The 18,097-nt window shown below is 35.6% G+C and overlaps 2 protein-coding genes across 14 annotated transcripts in view; one reads left to right on the plus strand and one right to left on the minus strand.

The window, feature by feature from the left end:
- b4galnt1b (beta-1,4-N-acetyl-galactosaminyl transferase 1b) overlaps positions 1-3,075 on the plus strand; it is a 44,167-nt gene extending 41,092 nt beyond the window's left edge. For 8 of the 9 annotated variants that reach the window (XM_062038030.1, XM_062038026.1, XM_062038025.1 and 5 more), the window contains one exon: positions 1-3,075. This exon is cut by the window's left edge and continues 1,004 nt beyond it. The gene's annotated coding sequence lies outside the window, so the exon portion shown is untranslated. The other variant, XM_062038023.1, reaches the window with a different exon arrangement.
- A 3,749-nt stretch (positions 3,076-6,824) lies between these two features.
- The window catches only part of arhgef25b (Rho guanine nucleotide exchange factor (GEF) 25b), a 49,859-nt gene continuing 38,586 nt past the window's right edge, over positions 6,825-18,097 (minus strand). For 2 of the 5 annotated variants that reach the window (XM_062037639.1, XM_062037640.1), the window contains 7 exons: positions 17,960-18,010; positions 15,897-15,974; positions 15,633-15,824; positions 11,189-11,369; positions 10,927-11,120; positions 10,781-10,864; positions 6,840-7,503 (listed from right to left, as the gene is read on the minus strand). In XM_062037639.1, the coding sequence (XP_061893623.1) occupies positions 7,441-7,503; positions 10,781-10,864; positions 10,927-11,120; positions 11,189-11,369; positions 15,633-15,824; positions 15,897-15,974; positions 17,960-18,010 (843 nt within the window). In that variant the 3' untranslated portion in view covers positions 6,840-7,440. Of the gene's footprint in view, positions 7,504-10,780; positions 10,865-10,926; positions 11,121-11,188; positions 11,370-15,632; positions 15,825-15,896; positions 15,975-17,959; positions 18,011-18,097 lie in introns of all 5 variants that reach the window. The other 3 variants (XM_062037641.1, XM_062037637.1, XM_062037638.1) reach the window with 3 other exon arrangements.

Here is an 18,097-nt window from a genome sequence, read left to right on the forward strand (position 1 = left end):
TAATAATAATAATGATTATTATTAGCCCAGTGATAATTACTATGATTATAAATATCGATAATAATAATTCTAATTATTATTGTTATTACCCTGTTATCATTATTATTAGTAGTAGTAGTAGCAATAATTTAAATAGCCCAGTGAGAATTTTAGATTATAATAAAAATAATTATTAATTATAAGATTATTTTTATTATGATTATTATTAATAATAATAATTCTAAGTTAATGATTTGCAAAAAAAAATTAGTTTCTCAGTTCGAACATTTAAATATAAGTTGAAAAGGATTTGCAAATCATTGTATTCTGTATTAATTAATAATAATAATTATTATTATTATTAACCCAGTGATAATTATTATTAAGTATTATTGTACTAGCCAGTATATTATCCATTCATCCATTTTCTACCGCTTGTCCCTATTGAGGTCACGGGGGGTGCTCTCATATAGTATAATTATAATATTATTTTGATTATTAACAATAATAATTATTATTATTTGTATTAATAACCCAGTGATAATTAGTATTATTTATTATTGTACTAGCCAGTATATAATAATATTTATTATTTTTATTAGACTCCTGGAGGTCCCCCCCTCTAATGGTAACATCACCGGCCCACGTCCACACTCAGCATGTTTACATGCACCAAAAAAGTAAGACTTTATTTAGTTGAAACTACTTTTTAAAACACGTAAATGTGCATGTTTATTTTTACTTCATAGTGTTGGGCAGAAATGAGCTAATTAAGGTTATTATTAGATTATTATTACTGGATAATCATGATAAAACATTATTATAATTATATTATCTATCCCCCGTCTTTAAAAACTAGCGACGCCTCGGTTTCCAACTTTAAATCGCGGTTCCTTGAACGCACCACAGTTGAAACTTAAAACATAACTTTATTCGATGACTTTTATCATATTTCTGTCTTTTTTCCATCTCCTCATCCGGGCTCCCAAATGTTGGGGAGTGTGTGCTTAAAAAGGTGTGCTTTGATGACGTCAGAAGCAACTTTGCGTCTCTCGCCAGTAAATATCTGATTAAGGTGTTCTTTCATACAATGGCCTTTAGAGGGCGCACTTTTGTACATTTCTCTAACACAATAGAAAGTAGGCCAATGTGTTGCAGCCATCAACCCAGCAGAGGGCGCTGTCTCACACGCCTTTTCCAGCAGGAACATTTAAAATGGGTTTTATAACAGAGAGATGTATAGGCTCAAAAATGGGCATTTTAAGGGTTTCTCTGGCCTGCTCCATGAAGTTTGTTCGCCATTGACTGGAGATCTTGAAATGAAACTGAAAATAGCAAGAATCTACTGTATTGTTTGCTAAATCTACTGTATTGTTAGCTAAAAAAGTTGCAAGGGGCAGTATTTTACTGCGATGATAGTGTTTGTTCAGGGTAAGAGACGATTGTATTGTTGTTCATGTCAGCAAAAATGTGTTTTGAATTTGTAAAAGCTGATTTCAAAGCTGCTTTTTCCGTTATTTATTTCCCAATCCTACTCGACAGTGTTTGTTGTCCGATAAATGCAGATTTGGAGTATTAAAGTTACACTGAAAACTGTGAAAAAGATTGTATTGAAGTGATTCAAGTTGTATAACCACAGGAATGACATTGTAATGAGAAAATTTTATGAAAATTAGCAATCAATCAATCAATGTTTACTTATATCCACTGTAAAAAAAACTCCTATTTTTATGGTTAATTTACTCAAAATTTCTACTGTAATTTTTCTATTTTTAAAAATTTTTTTTTTTTATAAAACTAGAATTGAAGACATTATCTGTAAATAAACAATCCGCCTGTTATTTTAAGTAATATGCCAGTAATGACCAACTATATTTCTATTTTTTTTACAGAAAAATACCAAATTAATTATAAATAGCATTTTGTGCTTTCTTAAATTACTTTCTAATTCATGTAATATTACGATATTTTTCCGTAAAACGTTTCATGAACATTTCTGTAATTATAATGTTTTGGATCATTATTTGGTTTACAATGTTTTACTTGAATTTTATGGTTTTCGTTTGGCAGCCGTAGCTGCCAGTAGAAGACCGTTTTTTTATAGATTTTTTTTTTTTTTTTTTACAGTGTAGCCCTAAATCACGAGTGTCTCAAAGGGCTCACAAGCCACAAAATGACCCTCTAAAAAAACAAAATACTAATATTTTGTGAAAATAATTTAATCATTACGAAGATAAAATAAAACAACAAAAAAATAGCTTATTAATTTATGAAAAAATGGAAATAACGTAGTAGCATCGCGAATAGGTATTTTTAAGTATGAAAATTGTAAGGTTTGAAAACTGCAATTTATGACAGTAAAGAAACATCTCAAAGAGGGGGAAAAAGTGGTTTAGGAAACAAATTCCTGAAAATGAATCAATAAAGTAGTAAAATCATGAGACAGATTTTGTAAAACATCACAAAAACTTTTAACTCGTTTAATTTCATGAAAGCAACATTGTATCCTGGGGGAAAAGCAGGAATATTGCAAGAAAAAAATACAAACTTTATATTTTTTTGTATGTGGGCTCTGTACCGAGGATGTCGTTGTGGCTTGTGCCGCCCTTTGAGACACTTGTGATTTAGGGCTATATAAATAAACATTGATTGATTGATTGATTGAATGGGGGAAAATTCGGTAAGGTTGTGAAAAATGGTGAAATTTTGTCTCTTTTAGCAATTTAATCTTTTTGGTCTTTTCAGTGTGGCACCAAAACTGATAGAAACTGCTGGAGTATTTTAGGGGGGGTCTATAAGTGCTGACTTATTCAAATGTATGTCTTTTGAAATTTCAGTACTAAAACAAAGAAAACATGTTTGTCAAGTGTGCTTGTGAAACTTTAAAAATGTTTTTTTGGTTAGCTGATGTGACCAGACCACACCCACTTTATAAAAGTGTTACAACAAAACTGCATTGGTGGCAAATCATTTATATTATTATTTTTAAAAAGTATAACAAACCTGCAGATGCGACAAATCATTTATATTATTTATTTATATATTTACAAAAAGTATACCAATACAATTGCAGCGGTGGCTAATTTCTAATTATAAAAAGTGTTAAAATAAAACTGCAGTGGTGGCAAATAATTTCTACTATTTATAAACATTTTTACAATAAAACTTCTGTTTTTCTTATTAATTTTGCTTAAGTGTTCAAATAAAACCAGTGGTGGCTAATAATTTATATATTTTTAAAAGTGTTATAATAAAATTGTACTGGTGGCTAATAATTTATATAATTTGATTGAAATAAAAACATCTTTATGGAATTACTTAAGTGTCATTCATTGATAACATTTTGAATTAAATACATAAATGTGTCACTAATGTCAACGTACATGTCATTATTTGATCATTGAATTGATTATTTAACCATCTGGAGACGTTACATTTTAATTATCCTCTTAGCCAAATAGGACATAAAAAGTTTTTGAAGGGCGTAAAAACATTTGATTAATTTTCCTTATTTTGCTTAAATTTCTCAAACATCAGTGCTAATTAAAAAATGTAATGTTTTTTTTGTTACACTCTGATCCTTTAAAAGGTTTTTTTGATTATATAATGTTTAAATTGACTAATTTGATATAATTTCATAAAAAAGGCTTCAAAGGTTAAAAAAAAAAGAAGACATTTTTGTTTAGGACAAAAGTTGGTTAAAAAAAAAGTAACCAATATTTTTTTGTGCCCTTTGAAAAATGAAGGACTTTTATTAATAATACTAGTGATGCTTAGATTGACATAGTTTGTCTAGTGACTCAAAGCACACTGTCTGGCTTTGGAGTATTGCTGAATAACTGCCAATGAATCATACACCTTGAAAAAGAATAGGCCATCGGAATTTTGTTTTATTCTACATGAAAAAAAAAACCCTATTAGGAAAAATCGATGATCAAAACAAAAATGTAATGAAAGGACAAAAAGTCAGCTGAGGTTTAATAGTTTTGATTCATTATTGATTCAGTTATTTCATGATTTTTAAAATAATTATGATTGGATTATTTCATGATTTAAAAAAATTATATTATAAAATATTCCTTGATTTAAATATGTCACGATTTTTCTAAAGTATTTCATGATTTAATTTCAAGATATTTTAAAAATTGTTTAATGATTTAATTATTTCATGTTTTTTTAATTAATTTCATGATAAAACAAAAATGTACTGAAAGAACAAAAAGTCAGCTGAGGTTTAATCGTTTAATTCATTATTGATTAAATTATGTCATGATTTTTTTTTAATTATATGATTTAATTATTTCATAATTTATTTAAATTATTTCATGATTTAATTATTTTTTTTAAAATCATTCCTTGACTTAACTATTTTACAATTTTTCAAAATTATTTCATGTTTTAATTTTTATTATACAATTATTCCTTGATTTTTCTAAATTATTTCATGATTTAATTTCATGATTTTTTAAAAATTGTTTAATGATTTAATTATATCATGTTTTTTTTTATTCATTTCATGATCAAACAAAAATGTACTGAAAGGACAAAAAGTCAGCTGAGGATTAATCGTTTAATTCATTATTGATGAAATTATGTCTCAATTTTAAAAAAATGATATGATTTAATTATTTCATGATTTATTTAAATTATTTCATGATTTAATTATTATTTTTAAATTATTCCTTGATTTAACTATTTTACAATTTTTCACAGTTATTTCATGATTTAATTTCACGATTTTAAAAAAAATTGTTTAATGATTTAATTTTTTTTTTTTAAATTCATTTCATGATTTCATGATCAAACAAATGTACTGAAAGGACAAAAACTCAGCAGAGGTTTAATCGTTCAATTCATTATTGATTAAATTATGTCATGATTTTTTTTTTTAATTATATGATTGAATTATTTTATGATTTTTTAAAATTATTTCATGATTTAATTATTTTGAAATGATTCTTTGATTTAACTATTTTACAATTTTTCTAAATTATTTCATGATTTAATTATTTCACAATTTAAAAAAAAAAGGGTTTAATTATTTAATTTCATGATTTTTTTTTAAAATTATTTCATGAATTAATTTCATGTTAAAAACAAAAACCTTTCATGATTTTTTTATATTATTATTCCACGGACCTGTGTGTCAGCACTTCATGAATTTATTTGAGCTGTCTAGTCCAATGGTTGCTTTGGTCCAGAACCTGGAACTTTCAAAGTCTTTCCAAGTATGTACTCCTCCGCTTCTCTGCTCCAAGTTCCACAGATAAGTAAAGGTAAGCAATGAGGTGTTAGGACCCGCCCACTGACTTTGATGGCTGAGATTGACAGATCAAATGAATGAATGAATGTAGTGCTGCCACACATACTTCAAGAAATCATGAAAATAATGAAATCATTCAAATTGGATGACACATTGAAATATTTAATTTTGTCCCATTTGACCCTCCATACATTTAAATATGATCCAAAAACCAAAAGGACTCACCAATAGATGACATGTGACGGACGTTTAGCGTTCAGCGGGCGAGTCCTTTTCATGTCTGCTTCCCTACAAGAGTAAAAAGAAGCTAAGTGGGTGTACAGCGAAAGGAGATCCAACAAAAAGAAAAAAGTACTCACCACGGACACGCGGTGAGCCGGGTGAATCTCTTCACGCGTGGAAAAATAATTGTATCCAAGTTATCACAAAAACTTTGTGTTTCTGTGAGTTCCCGGCGAGAAGCCAAAACATGTCTTTGAACCTACCAAGAAGAAAACTCCACTGTGTAGGGGGGGAAGCAACATGAAGGTGTTCCGTTTCTTTCATGTGTTGTAATCAACAAAGATATTGTCTTGACCCAAGAACTACAAAAGCGAAGAGGAAGCAGGACCAAACTCCCCTCCAGGCACTGCTTCTTTGAACTGTTTTACGACTTTTTCTGTGAGCTGTTTACGACCCTCGTCCCTTAGAAACAGCTGTTGCCATGTAATCAGGGAAAGTCCAAATAAAAAGAGGTGGCGTACAATCTTTCGCCAGAGCGTGCTGAGACACTGTGTGTACAAGTGTACAGTGTCCAGGCGTCTCTCCTCACTGAGCCAAATGTAATTCTGTCTCTGTTCAATTCCTTGCTTCTTGTCTCGTTTAATAGATGTCATCAGTGAACACTGAGGAACTGTTTTTCTCGCGTGGTAACATTTATTTGAGACTGACAGCTCAAATAAATTCATGAAGTGCCGACACACAGGACCATGGAATAATAATATAAAAAAATCATGAACATTTTTTGTTTTAAACATGAAATTAATTCATGAAATAATACAAATTAAAAAAAAACATGAAATTGAATACATTTTAATTTTAATTGTGACATAATTAAATCATGAAATAATTTTGAAAAATTGTAAAATAGTTAAATCAAGGAATAATAATTTTTTTAAAAATTGAATCATGAAATTATTTTAAAAAGTCATGAAATAAATCATATAATTAAAAAAAAAATCATGACATAATTTAATCAATAATGAATTAGACGATTAAACCTCAGCTGACTTTTTGTCCTTTCAGTACATTTTTGTTTTATCATGAAATCATGAAATGAATTAAAAAAAAAACATGATTTAAATCATTAAACAATTTTTTTAAAATCGTGAAATTATATCGTGAAATAATTTTGAAAAAATTGTCACATACTTAAATCAAGGAATAATTTTAAAATAAAAAATAAATCATGAAATAATTTTTAAAAAATCATGAAATCCAATCATATAATTATTTTAAAAATCATGAAATAATTGAATCAATAATGAATTAAAAGATTAAACCTCAGCTGACTTTTTGTCCTTTCATTAAATTTTTGTTTTGATCATCATTTTTGTTGTTACCCCATTATACACAATTTTTCCTAATAGGGTTTTTTTCATGTAGAATTTAAAAAAATGCTGATGTCCAATTATTTTTCAAGGTGTATGATTCACAGGCAGTTATTCAGCAATACTCCAAAACCAAACAGGGTGCGACAAACTATGTCAATCTAAGCATTATTATTATTATTATTATTATTATAAAAGTCCTTCATTTTTCAAAGGGCACAAAAAAATGTTGGTAAATTTTTTTTTTAACCAACTTTTGCCCTAAACAAAAATAAATGTCTACTTCCTCTTCTATGGTCGTCATCACACTAAAATTGGTCAGCTGTGAGATGGATTCAAACGTTTTGCTGGTTGATTTTATTTACAGATGAAAGGAAACCTGAAAAAGTACGGACACGTTTTTCTCCATCGCCCTTTCAGTAAAAGCGCATTTTAACCAGTCATTAAATGTCTTTGTGGACATTTCCTCTCTTTTCAGGGGACAATGATGCGGTAGAAAAATATTCATGCAAATGAATGGAAATAATCTTGAATACATTTTGCCCTCCAAACATCTGAACCTGGTAAAAAAAAAAAAAAATTAAGTCTTTTAAATCCATGACGATATGTTCAAACATCCAAAGGTGGCGCTCCATCCAAAAGTGTGGTGGTCTGGAAGCTGGCGGTCACCCCCTGAAAGAAAGAACAAGTCCAAGTTACAAACATGGTGTCAAAATGACTGCAGTAATTACTCATGGCCACTTGAGGCAGCGAGCATATCAAACAGTAACGCTAAAAGAAAACAAATGGACTTTGTAGAGTTTGTGCAGTATTTCAGCAAGCAGATTATTCCATAGAGTAGTCAGTGTGAAGCTTGCATAACAGTATAGATTTACTATCCACTAAAAATGTTCGTTTCCAGATAGCTGAGGACAATATAAGTACCGTATTTTCCCGATTGTAGAGCGCACCAGCATATAAGCCGCACCCACTAAATTGTAGAAAAATATATTTGTACATATATTAGCCGCAGATATATACGTTGCAATTAGGGATGATGTTCGAAACCGGTTCTCCCGGTTGTTCGATAAGAAAAGAACCGTTCGATAAGAAAAGAACCGATTCCATTGACTCGAATCCCTTTTTGAGAACCGGTTCCCATTATCGAGGCCACTATAGTAAAGAAAAAGAGTTGGTTCTTTATTCGAATCCCTGGGAACGAATCCCGTCCCACAAGAAATGCCCTGTGGGACGGGATGATGTCACACAAGCAGCAAAAATAATGGACCGTAAAAAACGCCTCAAGGCATGTCTGTTCACCTATAGTGATCACCGAGACAGCTTGTTTTTGTGTTACTGTATATATTTGTTTTTCTGAAAAAATCCCACTTAATATACTTTGGGTAACAACAGTCAATATTTATTTATTTTATTTTTTTAGGGGGGGTAACAGTCAATATTTATTTTTGTATTTTTTTCTTATAAAATAAAAGTGAGCTTTTGTTAAACCAAATATTGTGTTTTTTTCCATATACAACAACCTATTTGGATCCGATAAGAGAATCGATAAGGAATCAGTTCGATAAGAGGATTCGATAATGGGCTCAAACTCGATAATTTCTTATCAAACATCATCCCTAGTTGCAATATTAGTTATTTACACAGATTTTGTAAATGTTCATGTACATATCTCAATTGTGTAGCTGTGGAGGGGGGCGTGGCCTGCGGGCCTGCCGCGGAACGGGGTGTGCAAGGACCGGCCTCGAAGACAGCGACAGGTGAGTGGATGGCCCAGGTGGGCCTTGTTATCTAATCACCTGTAGCCCTTATTAGCAGCAGCCGGAACGAGACACGGGGTTGGAGCTGGAGTGGGAGCCAGAGAGAGAGAGAGACACACAGACGCAGAAAAACCTTTTGCTGGAAAGCAAAACACTTTCATGGAAATAAAACAATGTTGTAACTCTGATCCTGGCTCTCGTGGCGGTGTGTGGTGGTCCGAGGAACCCACTAGAGGGCAACCTCCACATTAATAAAATGGTTACAGTTGTGCCTGTAACACGGCAGTAAAACGGCCGATCAAACAAAACAGAAGTCATCGTTATAGACCCACTAGCTGTGGAAGTCAGCTCTCCAATCAGCTAAACAGACTGAATATACCGAGGATGAACTACTGCTTCTAGAAGCCAGCGAGAAGGAAGGGTGGGGAGTTAGAGAAGAAGGAAGCGGAGAGAGTGAGGTGAAAGTGACTCTTAGTTGCAAAATGTGGAATTTGAAGCCACGCTATTTCGACATAAATGGAGTGCTTACCCAAATAAACCGGAAAAGACGTCCCCCGCCAGCTGGACCAAACAGACAACTGTCCATTGAGTGAGTCACACTTTATATTGATCATGCGTGTTAGTACAACTACAATACATACACTGTCTGGCTGGCTGCGTACAAACAAAACATGAAATAATACTTTACAGATACTGGAATATGATTGTTCATGTCTTTCAGTCCATACAGATTGGTGGCCTATCGCATTGTGTTGTGCATGACAAACTCAAACCTGCTTTGTGCTGACGTAGCTTTTAGCACGCCAATGTGTTACTACGCCAGAAAAACAGTTCCTCAGTGTTCGCTCTTACAATAACAATGTCGCTACAGCTTGGTTATTATAGAGGGTATGGAACATAAATTAAGTAGTGTTGACGGTTTTTGAATACCATTTTTAAAATGATTTAGAGGTAGAATTGATTGCTCCCATTAGCTGCATTGCTAGCCACATGCGCGTGTTGAAATGCAAAAAAATAAACCAAAAAACGTTTGTCTCGTCTCTCATAATGACTGTGAACAATTAGGCAAAATTACAAAAAAAAGTGCAGTTCCCCTTCAAGCGCAAAAAATATTGACTAGAATGGCGAAGCTGTATTTTCATTTAATAATAATAATAGATTTTATTTGTAAAAAGCACTTTATATTGAGCAAACAATCTCAAAGTGCTACAGTGTATTAAAAAAATAAAAATGAATAAATAAAAAGATAATAAAGAAATAAAAATAAAAACAGCCAAATAGCTATAACTAGTATGCATACATCTAAAAAAAAAAGGCTTTTTTAAAAAGAAGGGCTTTTAAGCCTTTTTTAAAAGCACCCACAGTCTGTGGTGCCCTCAGGTGGTCAGGGAGAGCGTTCCACAGACTGGGAGCGGCCGTGCAGAAAGCCCGGTTTGGCTGCTGTCCCCGCGTCCCGACCTCGGATAAGCGGAAGAAGATGGATGGAAGTAGATTTTTTTATTTATTTTAGCACTGCGTAGTTGTGTGTACCTGCGCAGTGGCCTCGTGGTTAGAGTGTCCGCCCTGAGATCGGTAGGTTGCGAGTTCAAACCCCGGCAGAGTCATACCAAAGACTATAAAACTGGGACTCATTACCTCCCTGCTTGGCACTCAACATCAAGGGTTGGAATTGGGGGTTAAATCACCAAAAATTATTCCCGGGCGTGGCCACCGCTGCTGCTTACTGCTCCCCTCACCTCCCAGGGGGTGGAACAAGGGGATGGCTCAAATTCAGGAAAAATGTCACCACACCTAGAGTGTCTGTGACAATCATTGGTACTTTAACTTAACTTTAACTTTTAATTTGTCATCACTTTTTAAGAGTACCTTCTTTTGCAGCATATTTGATGAATATTTATTTTTGTAATCAGGCTGACCAAAGCCTTGATAATCATTGTGATTAACACATGCTTTCACGTCATTTGACAAGGTTTCTCCTGTCAAACTGTAAGCAGGTTAGATAGAATTACTGAATAAGATTAAAATCAAGAGTATGATTACTAATTCAGTGTTAATATTTGAGTGGGCCCCGGGGCCCCTCTGTAGTGGAAAAGTCCAAAAGGTTAAGAACCCCTGGCCTATGTAGCAAATATATGGGCACCCTAAAAATGTTAACGGAATGGTGAGTTGTTGTTGTTGTTAGCGTCCAGTACCTGTTGGGCCGCCCCGTGGCGTGTCGTCGCTTCTGGCCGTAAACCCAGCTGCGGACGTGTGGTGGCACGCGGGTTCGAGACCCTCTGGTGAGGAGGGATACGGGATCAGAATGAAATGTACAAGCAAGGGAGTCATTTGCAGGTACCGCAGTCATTGCTGGGCTCTGCTGGGCCGGACGCAGCGACGGCAGGGAGGTGTTGAGGGACAGCAGGCCGGGCTGCTGAAGGCGGTCCATGGATGCACTCGAGGAAGACCGAGGCCCACCGGGGGACTTCCTGTTCCTGCCGAGGCTGCTGGATTTGCTCTCCCTCCGCTGGTACTCGATGGGAGACTGGAGGGCTGCAGGAAGGACAGCGAGAACGATCCAACGACTGCACTATCACTCTCCAAAATGAAAATCGGCCAACCGTTTAGGAAGTTCCTTTGGGTCTCCAGGATCTGCATCAGGTCGCTGAACCAAGTGCGTCGTATTTCCGGGGACGAGGCCTGCATGACGTAGCGGCTCACGCTGCCGTTTGTGCCGCGGGACGTCAGGACCAGACCGCACGGGTCCTCGCCACAATTCTGCTCGACGCCCAAGCAGCTGACCTGCCGTACCAAATATGCAGAGAATGTACAGAGATTCAGGACAATCAATCAAACAAGAGGTTAAAGTAAGACTTTTGGGCGTTACACTTAGTGATACACTTTGGTGGTCCGAATATACAGTCGTGCTCATAAGTTGACATACCCTGGAGGAGTTGATGATTTCTTGGCCATTCTTCAGAGAATATGAAGGACAACACAAAAACCTTTCTTCCACTCATGCTTAATGGTTGTGTGAAGCTATTTATTGGCAAACAACTGTGTTTACTCTTTTTAAATCAAAATGACAAAAGAAAGTACCCAAATGACCCTGATCAAAAGTTGACATACCCCCAGTGACTTTGATCTGATAACATGCACAAAAGTTGACACAAACAGGTTTGAATGGCTAATCAAGGTTCCAATGCTCACCTGTGACATGTTTGTTTGTAATGAATGTGTGTGTATAAAAGCTCAGTGAGTTTCTGGGCTTCTGACACACCATTGCATCTTTCATCCAGTGCTGCACACATGTTCTGGATTCTGAGTTATGGGGAAGGCTAAATAATTGTCAAAGGATCTGCGAGAAAATGTAATTGAAGTGCATAAAACAGGAAAGGGGTATAAAAAGATATCCAAGGAATTGAGAATGCCAATCAGCAGCGTTCAAACGCTGATTAAGAAGTGGAAAATGAGGGATTCAGGTAGACCAGCAAAGATTTCAGCCACAACTGCCAGGAAAATTGTTCGAGACGCAAAGAAAAATCCACAAATAACTTCGGCTGAAATACAGGACTCTCTGGAAAATGGTGGTGTGGCTGTTTCAAGATACACAATAAGGAGGCACTTGAAGAAAAATGGGCTGCATGGTCGAGTCGCCAGAAGAAAGCCATTTCTGCGCAAATGTCACAAAGTATCCCGCTTACATTACGCCAAACAGCACAGAGACAAGCCTCAAAACTTCTGGAACAAAGTCATTTGGAGTGATGGCTTTCTTCTGGCGACTCGACCATGCAGCCCATTTTTCTTCAAGTGCCTCCTTATTGTGCATCTTCAAACAGCCACACCACAATTTTTCAGAGAGTCCTGTATTTCAGCTGAAGTTATTTGTGGATTTTTCTTTGCATCTCGAACAATTTTCCTGGCAGTTGTGGCTGAAATCTTTGCTGGTCTACCTGAATCCCCGAGATAGGCTCCAGCACCCCCCGCGACAAGCGGTAGGAAATGGATGGATGGAAACAGTTTGTTTGCCAATAAATAGCTTCACACAACCATTAAGCATGAGTGGAAGAAAGGTTTTTGTGTTATCATTCATATTCTCTGAAGAATGGCCAAGAAATCATAAATTCTCCCAGGGTATGTCAACTTATGAGCACGACTGTATCAATCAAATTGTGGCTAGGAGGGGTAGGAGTATCGCTGCTGTTAGGAAATGTGCTATGTATGTCACACTTGCAATTCGCAGACACGTAGTACAAACATTGGTGTTGTGTCATCTGGATTATTGTTCAGTTATTTGGGCTTCTGCACCCAAGGTTGAGCTTACAAAATTACAAACAGCTCAAAATAGGGCAGCAAGACTTACTCTTGATTGTTCTTACTGATCGAGTGTGGACCGTATGCATTCTTGTCTTGGATGGCTGAAGGTTGTTCATAGATTATCCAGAAGTTTATTGTTATTTGTAACAAGTACCCTACAGCTCTTTTTAAGTAGATTGGTTATAATGCTGATGTTCACCACTACAGTACCAGAGCTTCAACTCAAGGTCTACTTGCATTACCACCACCAAGAACTCATTCAATGAAAAGCACTGTTGTATACAGAGGCATTTCATTATGGATTGATTGATTGATTGATTGAGACTTTTATTATTAGATTGCACAGTGCAATACATATTCCGTACAATTGACCACTAAATGGTAACACCCGAATAAGTTTTTCAACTTGTTTAAGTCGGGGTCCACGTAAATCAATTCATGGTAAAGTTACATTGTTTAATGCATCCAGCGGGGCATCACAACAAAATTAGGCATAATAATGTGTTCATTCCACCACTGTATATATCGGTATCGCTTGATATCGGAATCGGTAATTAAGAGTTGGACAATATCGGATATCAGCAAAAAAAAACATTATCGGACATCTCTACTGATAAGGCACACCTGTGAAGTGAAAACCATTTCAGGTGACTACCTCTTGAAACTCATGGAGAGAATGCCAAGAGTGTGCAAAGCAGTAATCAGAGCAAAGGGTGGCTATTTTGAAGAAACTAGAATACAAAACATGTTTTCAGTTATTTCACCTTTTTTTGTTAAGTACATAACTCCACATGGGCTCATTCATAGTTTTGATGTGACAATCTACAATGTAAATAGTCATGAAAATAAAGAACACGCATTGAATGAGAAGGTGTGTCCAAACGTATGAGGGGCCGGAGTAGTGTGTATAAGAGTGTTTCAGTAGTGTGTATAAGAGTGTTTCAGTAGTGTGTATAAGAGTGTTTCAGTAGTGTGTATAAGAGTGTTTCAGTAGTGTGTATAAGAGTGTTTCAGTAATGTGTATAAGAGTGTTTCAGTAGTGTGTATAAGAGTGTTTCAGTAGTGTGTATAAGAGTGTTTCAGTATTGTGTATAAGAGTGTTTCAGTAGTGTGTATAAGAGTGTTTCAGTAGTGTGTATAAGAGTGTTTCAGTAGTGTGTATAAGAGTGTTTCAGCAGTGTGTATAAGAGTGTTTCAGTAGTGTGTATAAGAGTGTTTCAGTAGTGTGTATAAGAGTGTTTCAGTAGTGTGTATAAGAGTGTTTCAGTAGTGTGTATAAGAGTGTTTCAGTAGTGTGTATAAGAGTGTTTCAGTAGTGTGTATAAGAGTGTTTCAGTAGTGTGTATAAGAGTGTTTCAGTAGTGTGTATAAGAGTGTTTCAGTAGTGTGTATAAGAGTGTTTCAGTAGTGTGTATAAGAGTGTTTCAGTAGTGTGTATAAGAGTGTTTCAGTAGTGTGTATAAGAGTGTTTCAGTAGTGTGTATAAGAGTGTTTCAGTAGTGTGTATAAGAGTGTTTCAGTAGTGTGTATAAGAGTGTTTCAGTAGTGTGTATAAGAGTGTTTCAGTAGTGTGTATAAGAGTGTTTCAGTAGTGTGTATAAGAGTGTTTCAGTAGTGTGTATAAGAGTGTTTCAGTAGTGTGTATAAGAGTGTTTCAGTAGTGTGTATAAGAGTGTTTCAGTAGTGTGTATAAGAGTGTTTCAGTAGTGTGTGTATAAGAGTGTTTCAGTAGTGTGTATAAGAGTGTTTCAGCAGTGTGTATAAGAGTGTTTCAGTAGTGTGTATAAGAGTGTTTCAGTAGTGTGTATAAGAGTGTTTCAGTAGTGTGTATAAGAGTGTTTCAGTAGTGTGTATAAGAGTGTTTCAGTAGTGTGTATAAGAGTGTTTCAGTAGTGTGTGTATAAGAGTGTTTCAGTAGTGTGTATAAGAGTGTTTCAGTAGTGTGTATAAGAGTGTTTCAGTAGTGTGTATAAGAGTGTTTCAGTAGTGTGTATAAGAGTGTTTCAGCAGTGTGTATAAGAGTGTTTCAGTAGTGTGTATAAGAGTGTTTCAGTAGTGTGTATAAGAGTGTTTCAGTAGTGTGTATAAGAGTGTTTCAGCAGTGTGTATAAGAGTGTTTCAGCAGTGTGTATAAGAGTGTTTCAGTAGTGTGTATAAGAGTGTTTCAGTAGTGTGTATAAGAGTGTTTCAGTAGTGTGTATAAGAGTGTTTCAGCAGTGTGTATAAGAGTGTTTCAGTAGTGTGTGTATAAGAGTGTTTCAGTAGTGTGTATAAGAGTGTTTCAGTAGTGTGTATAAGAGTGTTTCAGTAGTGTGTATAAGAGTGTTTCAGTAGTGTGTATAAGAGTGTTTCAGTAGTGTGTGTATAAGAGTGTTTCAGTAGTGTGTATAAGAGTGTTTCAGTAGTGTGTATAAGAGTGTTTCAGTAGTGTGTATAAGAGTGTTTCAGCAGTGTGTATAAGAGTGTTTCAGTAGTGTGTATAAGAGTGTTTCAGTAGTGTGTATAAGAGTGTTTCAGTAGTGTGTATAAGAGTGTTTCAGTAGTGTGTATAAGAGTGTTTCAGTAGTGTGTATAAGAGTGTTTCAGTAGTGTGTATAAGAGTGTTTCAGTAGTGTGTGTGAGAGAAAAACACTTCAGTTGTTTATGTGAGAGCATTTCAGTAGTGTATGTAAGAGGTAATTCTGAATAATGTCCCTAACGGCCCCTCATACAAACGTTTGGCCTGTACTGTACTGTACGTATACTTACCTTTATGCTGTTCTTAAAAGTGTAACCAGGTAAAGAGGAGCCTTTTTTCTTGTCAATGGGCTCGCTGAAGATGAGCAACTGCTCAAACAGGAAGACTCTCCTCTCCTTGGCCCTGGACAGTAAGCCGCCCTCCTGCTCGCTCACAGAGAACGTGTCCTGCTGGAGAAGCTTCCCCTGCGCCGTGATCTTCCCCTGGAACAAACAAAAAAGGCATGCATGGCAGTCGCCGTCGGGCTTTTGGCGCTTAGGACCGGGAGATGTCACCTCGAAGCCTTGCAGCCGGCCCACGTTCATCATGTCGTTGCAGCGTTTCGGCACGAAGCACATCACCTCTACGGCCTTCTGCGGGACAATATCAGACGTCAAAGCCATTACAGGTTTTAATCCGATGAATCACCACATGGCTGCGGATTCATTTCCTGTGAACTGAATATCATGTCAAGCAAAGAGACTGAAGAAAGAAGGGACTATATTAGTGCTGTCAAATAAATAGTTATTTAAAAGCAGATTAATCACACTTTTGATTTGGATTAATCATGATTAATCACAGTTGCTACAAAACCATTGCTTATACATAAATACACATATACATACAGTACAGGCCAAATGTTTGGACACACTTCATTCAATGCATTTTCTTTATTTTCATGAATATTTACATTGTAGATTGTCACTGAAGGCATCAAAACTATGCGGAGTTATGTACTAAAAAGGTGAAATAACTGAAAACATGTTTTATGTCAGTGGTTCTTAACCTTAGCCTTCAGTGACAATCTACAATGGAAATAGTCATGAAAATAAAGAAAACGCATTGAATGAGAAGGTGTGTCCAAACTTTTGGCCTGTACTGTACATATACATTAGGGTTGTCCCGATACCAATATTTTGGTATTGGTACCAAAATGTATTTTGATGCTTTTCTAAATAGAGGACCACAAAAAATGGCATTAATGGCTTTTTTTCCCCAAAAAAAATCTTACAGTACATTAAACTTAGGTTTCTTATTGCAATCGAAAAATAGTGAACATACAAGACAATTAGTCTTTTAGTTGTAAACAAAGACTCCTAATTAGTCTGCTGACGTATGCAGTAACATATTGAGTCATTTATACACCTATTATTTTGTCAACATTATAAAGGACAAGCAGCAGAAAATGGATTATTAACCCACTTGTTCATTTACTGTTAATATCTGCTTATTTTCTGTTTTAAGGTGTTCTATCTACACTTCTGTTAAAATGTAATAATCACTTATTCTTCTGTTGTTTGGATACTTTACATTAGTTTTGGATGATACCACAAATTTGGGCATCGATCCGATACCAAGTAGGTACAGTCATATTTAAAGTTCTCACGTGGCCAGGGACATATTTCCTGAGTTTATAAACATAATATAATTTTTTTTTAAAAAGGAAAAATAAAAAATAGCAATGTAATCATTGTAGTGTCGACGGGATACGCTCTTGTACTTGGTATCATTACAGTGGATGTCAGGTGTAGATCCACCCATGGCATTTGTTTACATTGTGGAGCGATAGCTTGTTGTTAGCGGTGAGCTATTGTATCCTCCTACGGTGTGTAGTGAAACATGTTTAGCTACTCCTCGTCCTGCAGGGATGATACTGGTAAGAAACTTACTTTATTTGTCGCCATGGAGACAAGGATTAGTGATTTAGAAGAAGTTAAAACACTGCCGGCTGCGGATGGACATTAGCCGCTAATTAGCAAGCCATGTTTTAAAGCACCTCTTCCTGAGGGCGTTTCAGTGTTATAACTTCACCTTTATCGTTAGTTTTTAAGCCAAAATGAGTCCGTTCTCCCTTTTCTGTCGACACCGTGTCTGCTTGTAAGTACTCTGTGCGTGTGCGTTGCCCAACATGCTCCTCGGCTCGTAAAACCGGCAATGGTTTTAGAATACCGTACAACCTTATTATAAGTAATACTTAATGTTGGTCGACTTGTTTTTTGAGACACCCTTAAGACGCCAATGTGCGGTTTAGCATCTTCCACATGAACTTGTTTGCTTCTGCAGTCTGATCAACTGCACATTTTTGCCAACACTACTTTGAGAAACTACCCAAAATGCATTGCCAGAAACGGAGTTAAACATTTTTAAATCAGATTAATAATGCTGATGGATTAATCTGCATTAATGAGTTGATTTTGGTAGCCCTAGTCCAGTGGTTCTTAACCTTGTTGGAGGTACCGAACCCCGCCAGTTCCGCCAAACCCCTGAGGCCAACTCACCGAACCCCTAGGGTTTGATCGAACCCAGGTTAAGAACCACTGCCCTAGTCAAAACAGTATTGTTGCTACAAACGGAATACCTGGAGCTCCTCCACATCTCTGCCCGCTTTGCTGTAATGCTTCAGGAAGTCCTGAGGACAACCAACAGGCTTGTTTTAGTATATTTGACCTTTGAAAGGATTTCAGAAGAAATTCTACCAAACGTCACAACGTGATGA

The sequence above is a fragment of the Entelurus aequoreus genome, linkage group LG26 (assembly GCF_033978785.1).
Source record: "Entelurus aequoreus isolate RoL-2023_Sb linkage group LG26, RoL_Eaeq_v1.1, whole genome shotgun sequence".
Lineage (NCBI taxonomy): Eukaryota > Metazoa > Chordata > Actinopteri > Syngnathiformes > Syngnathidae > Entelurus > Entelurus aequoreus.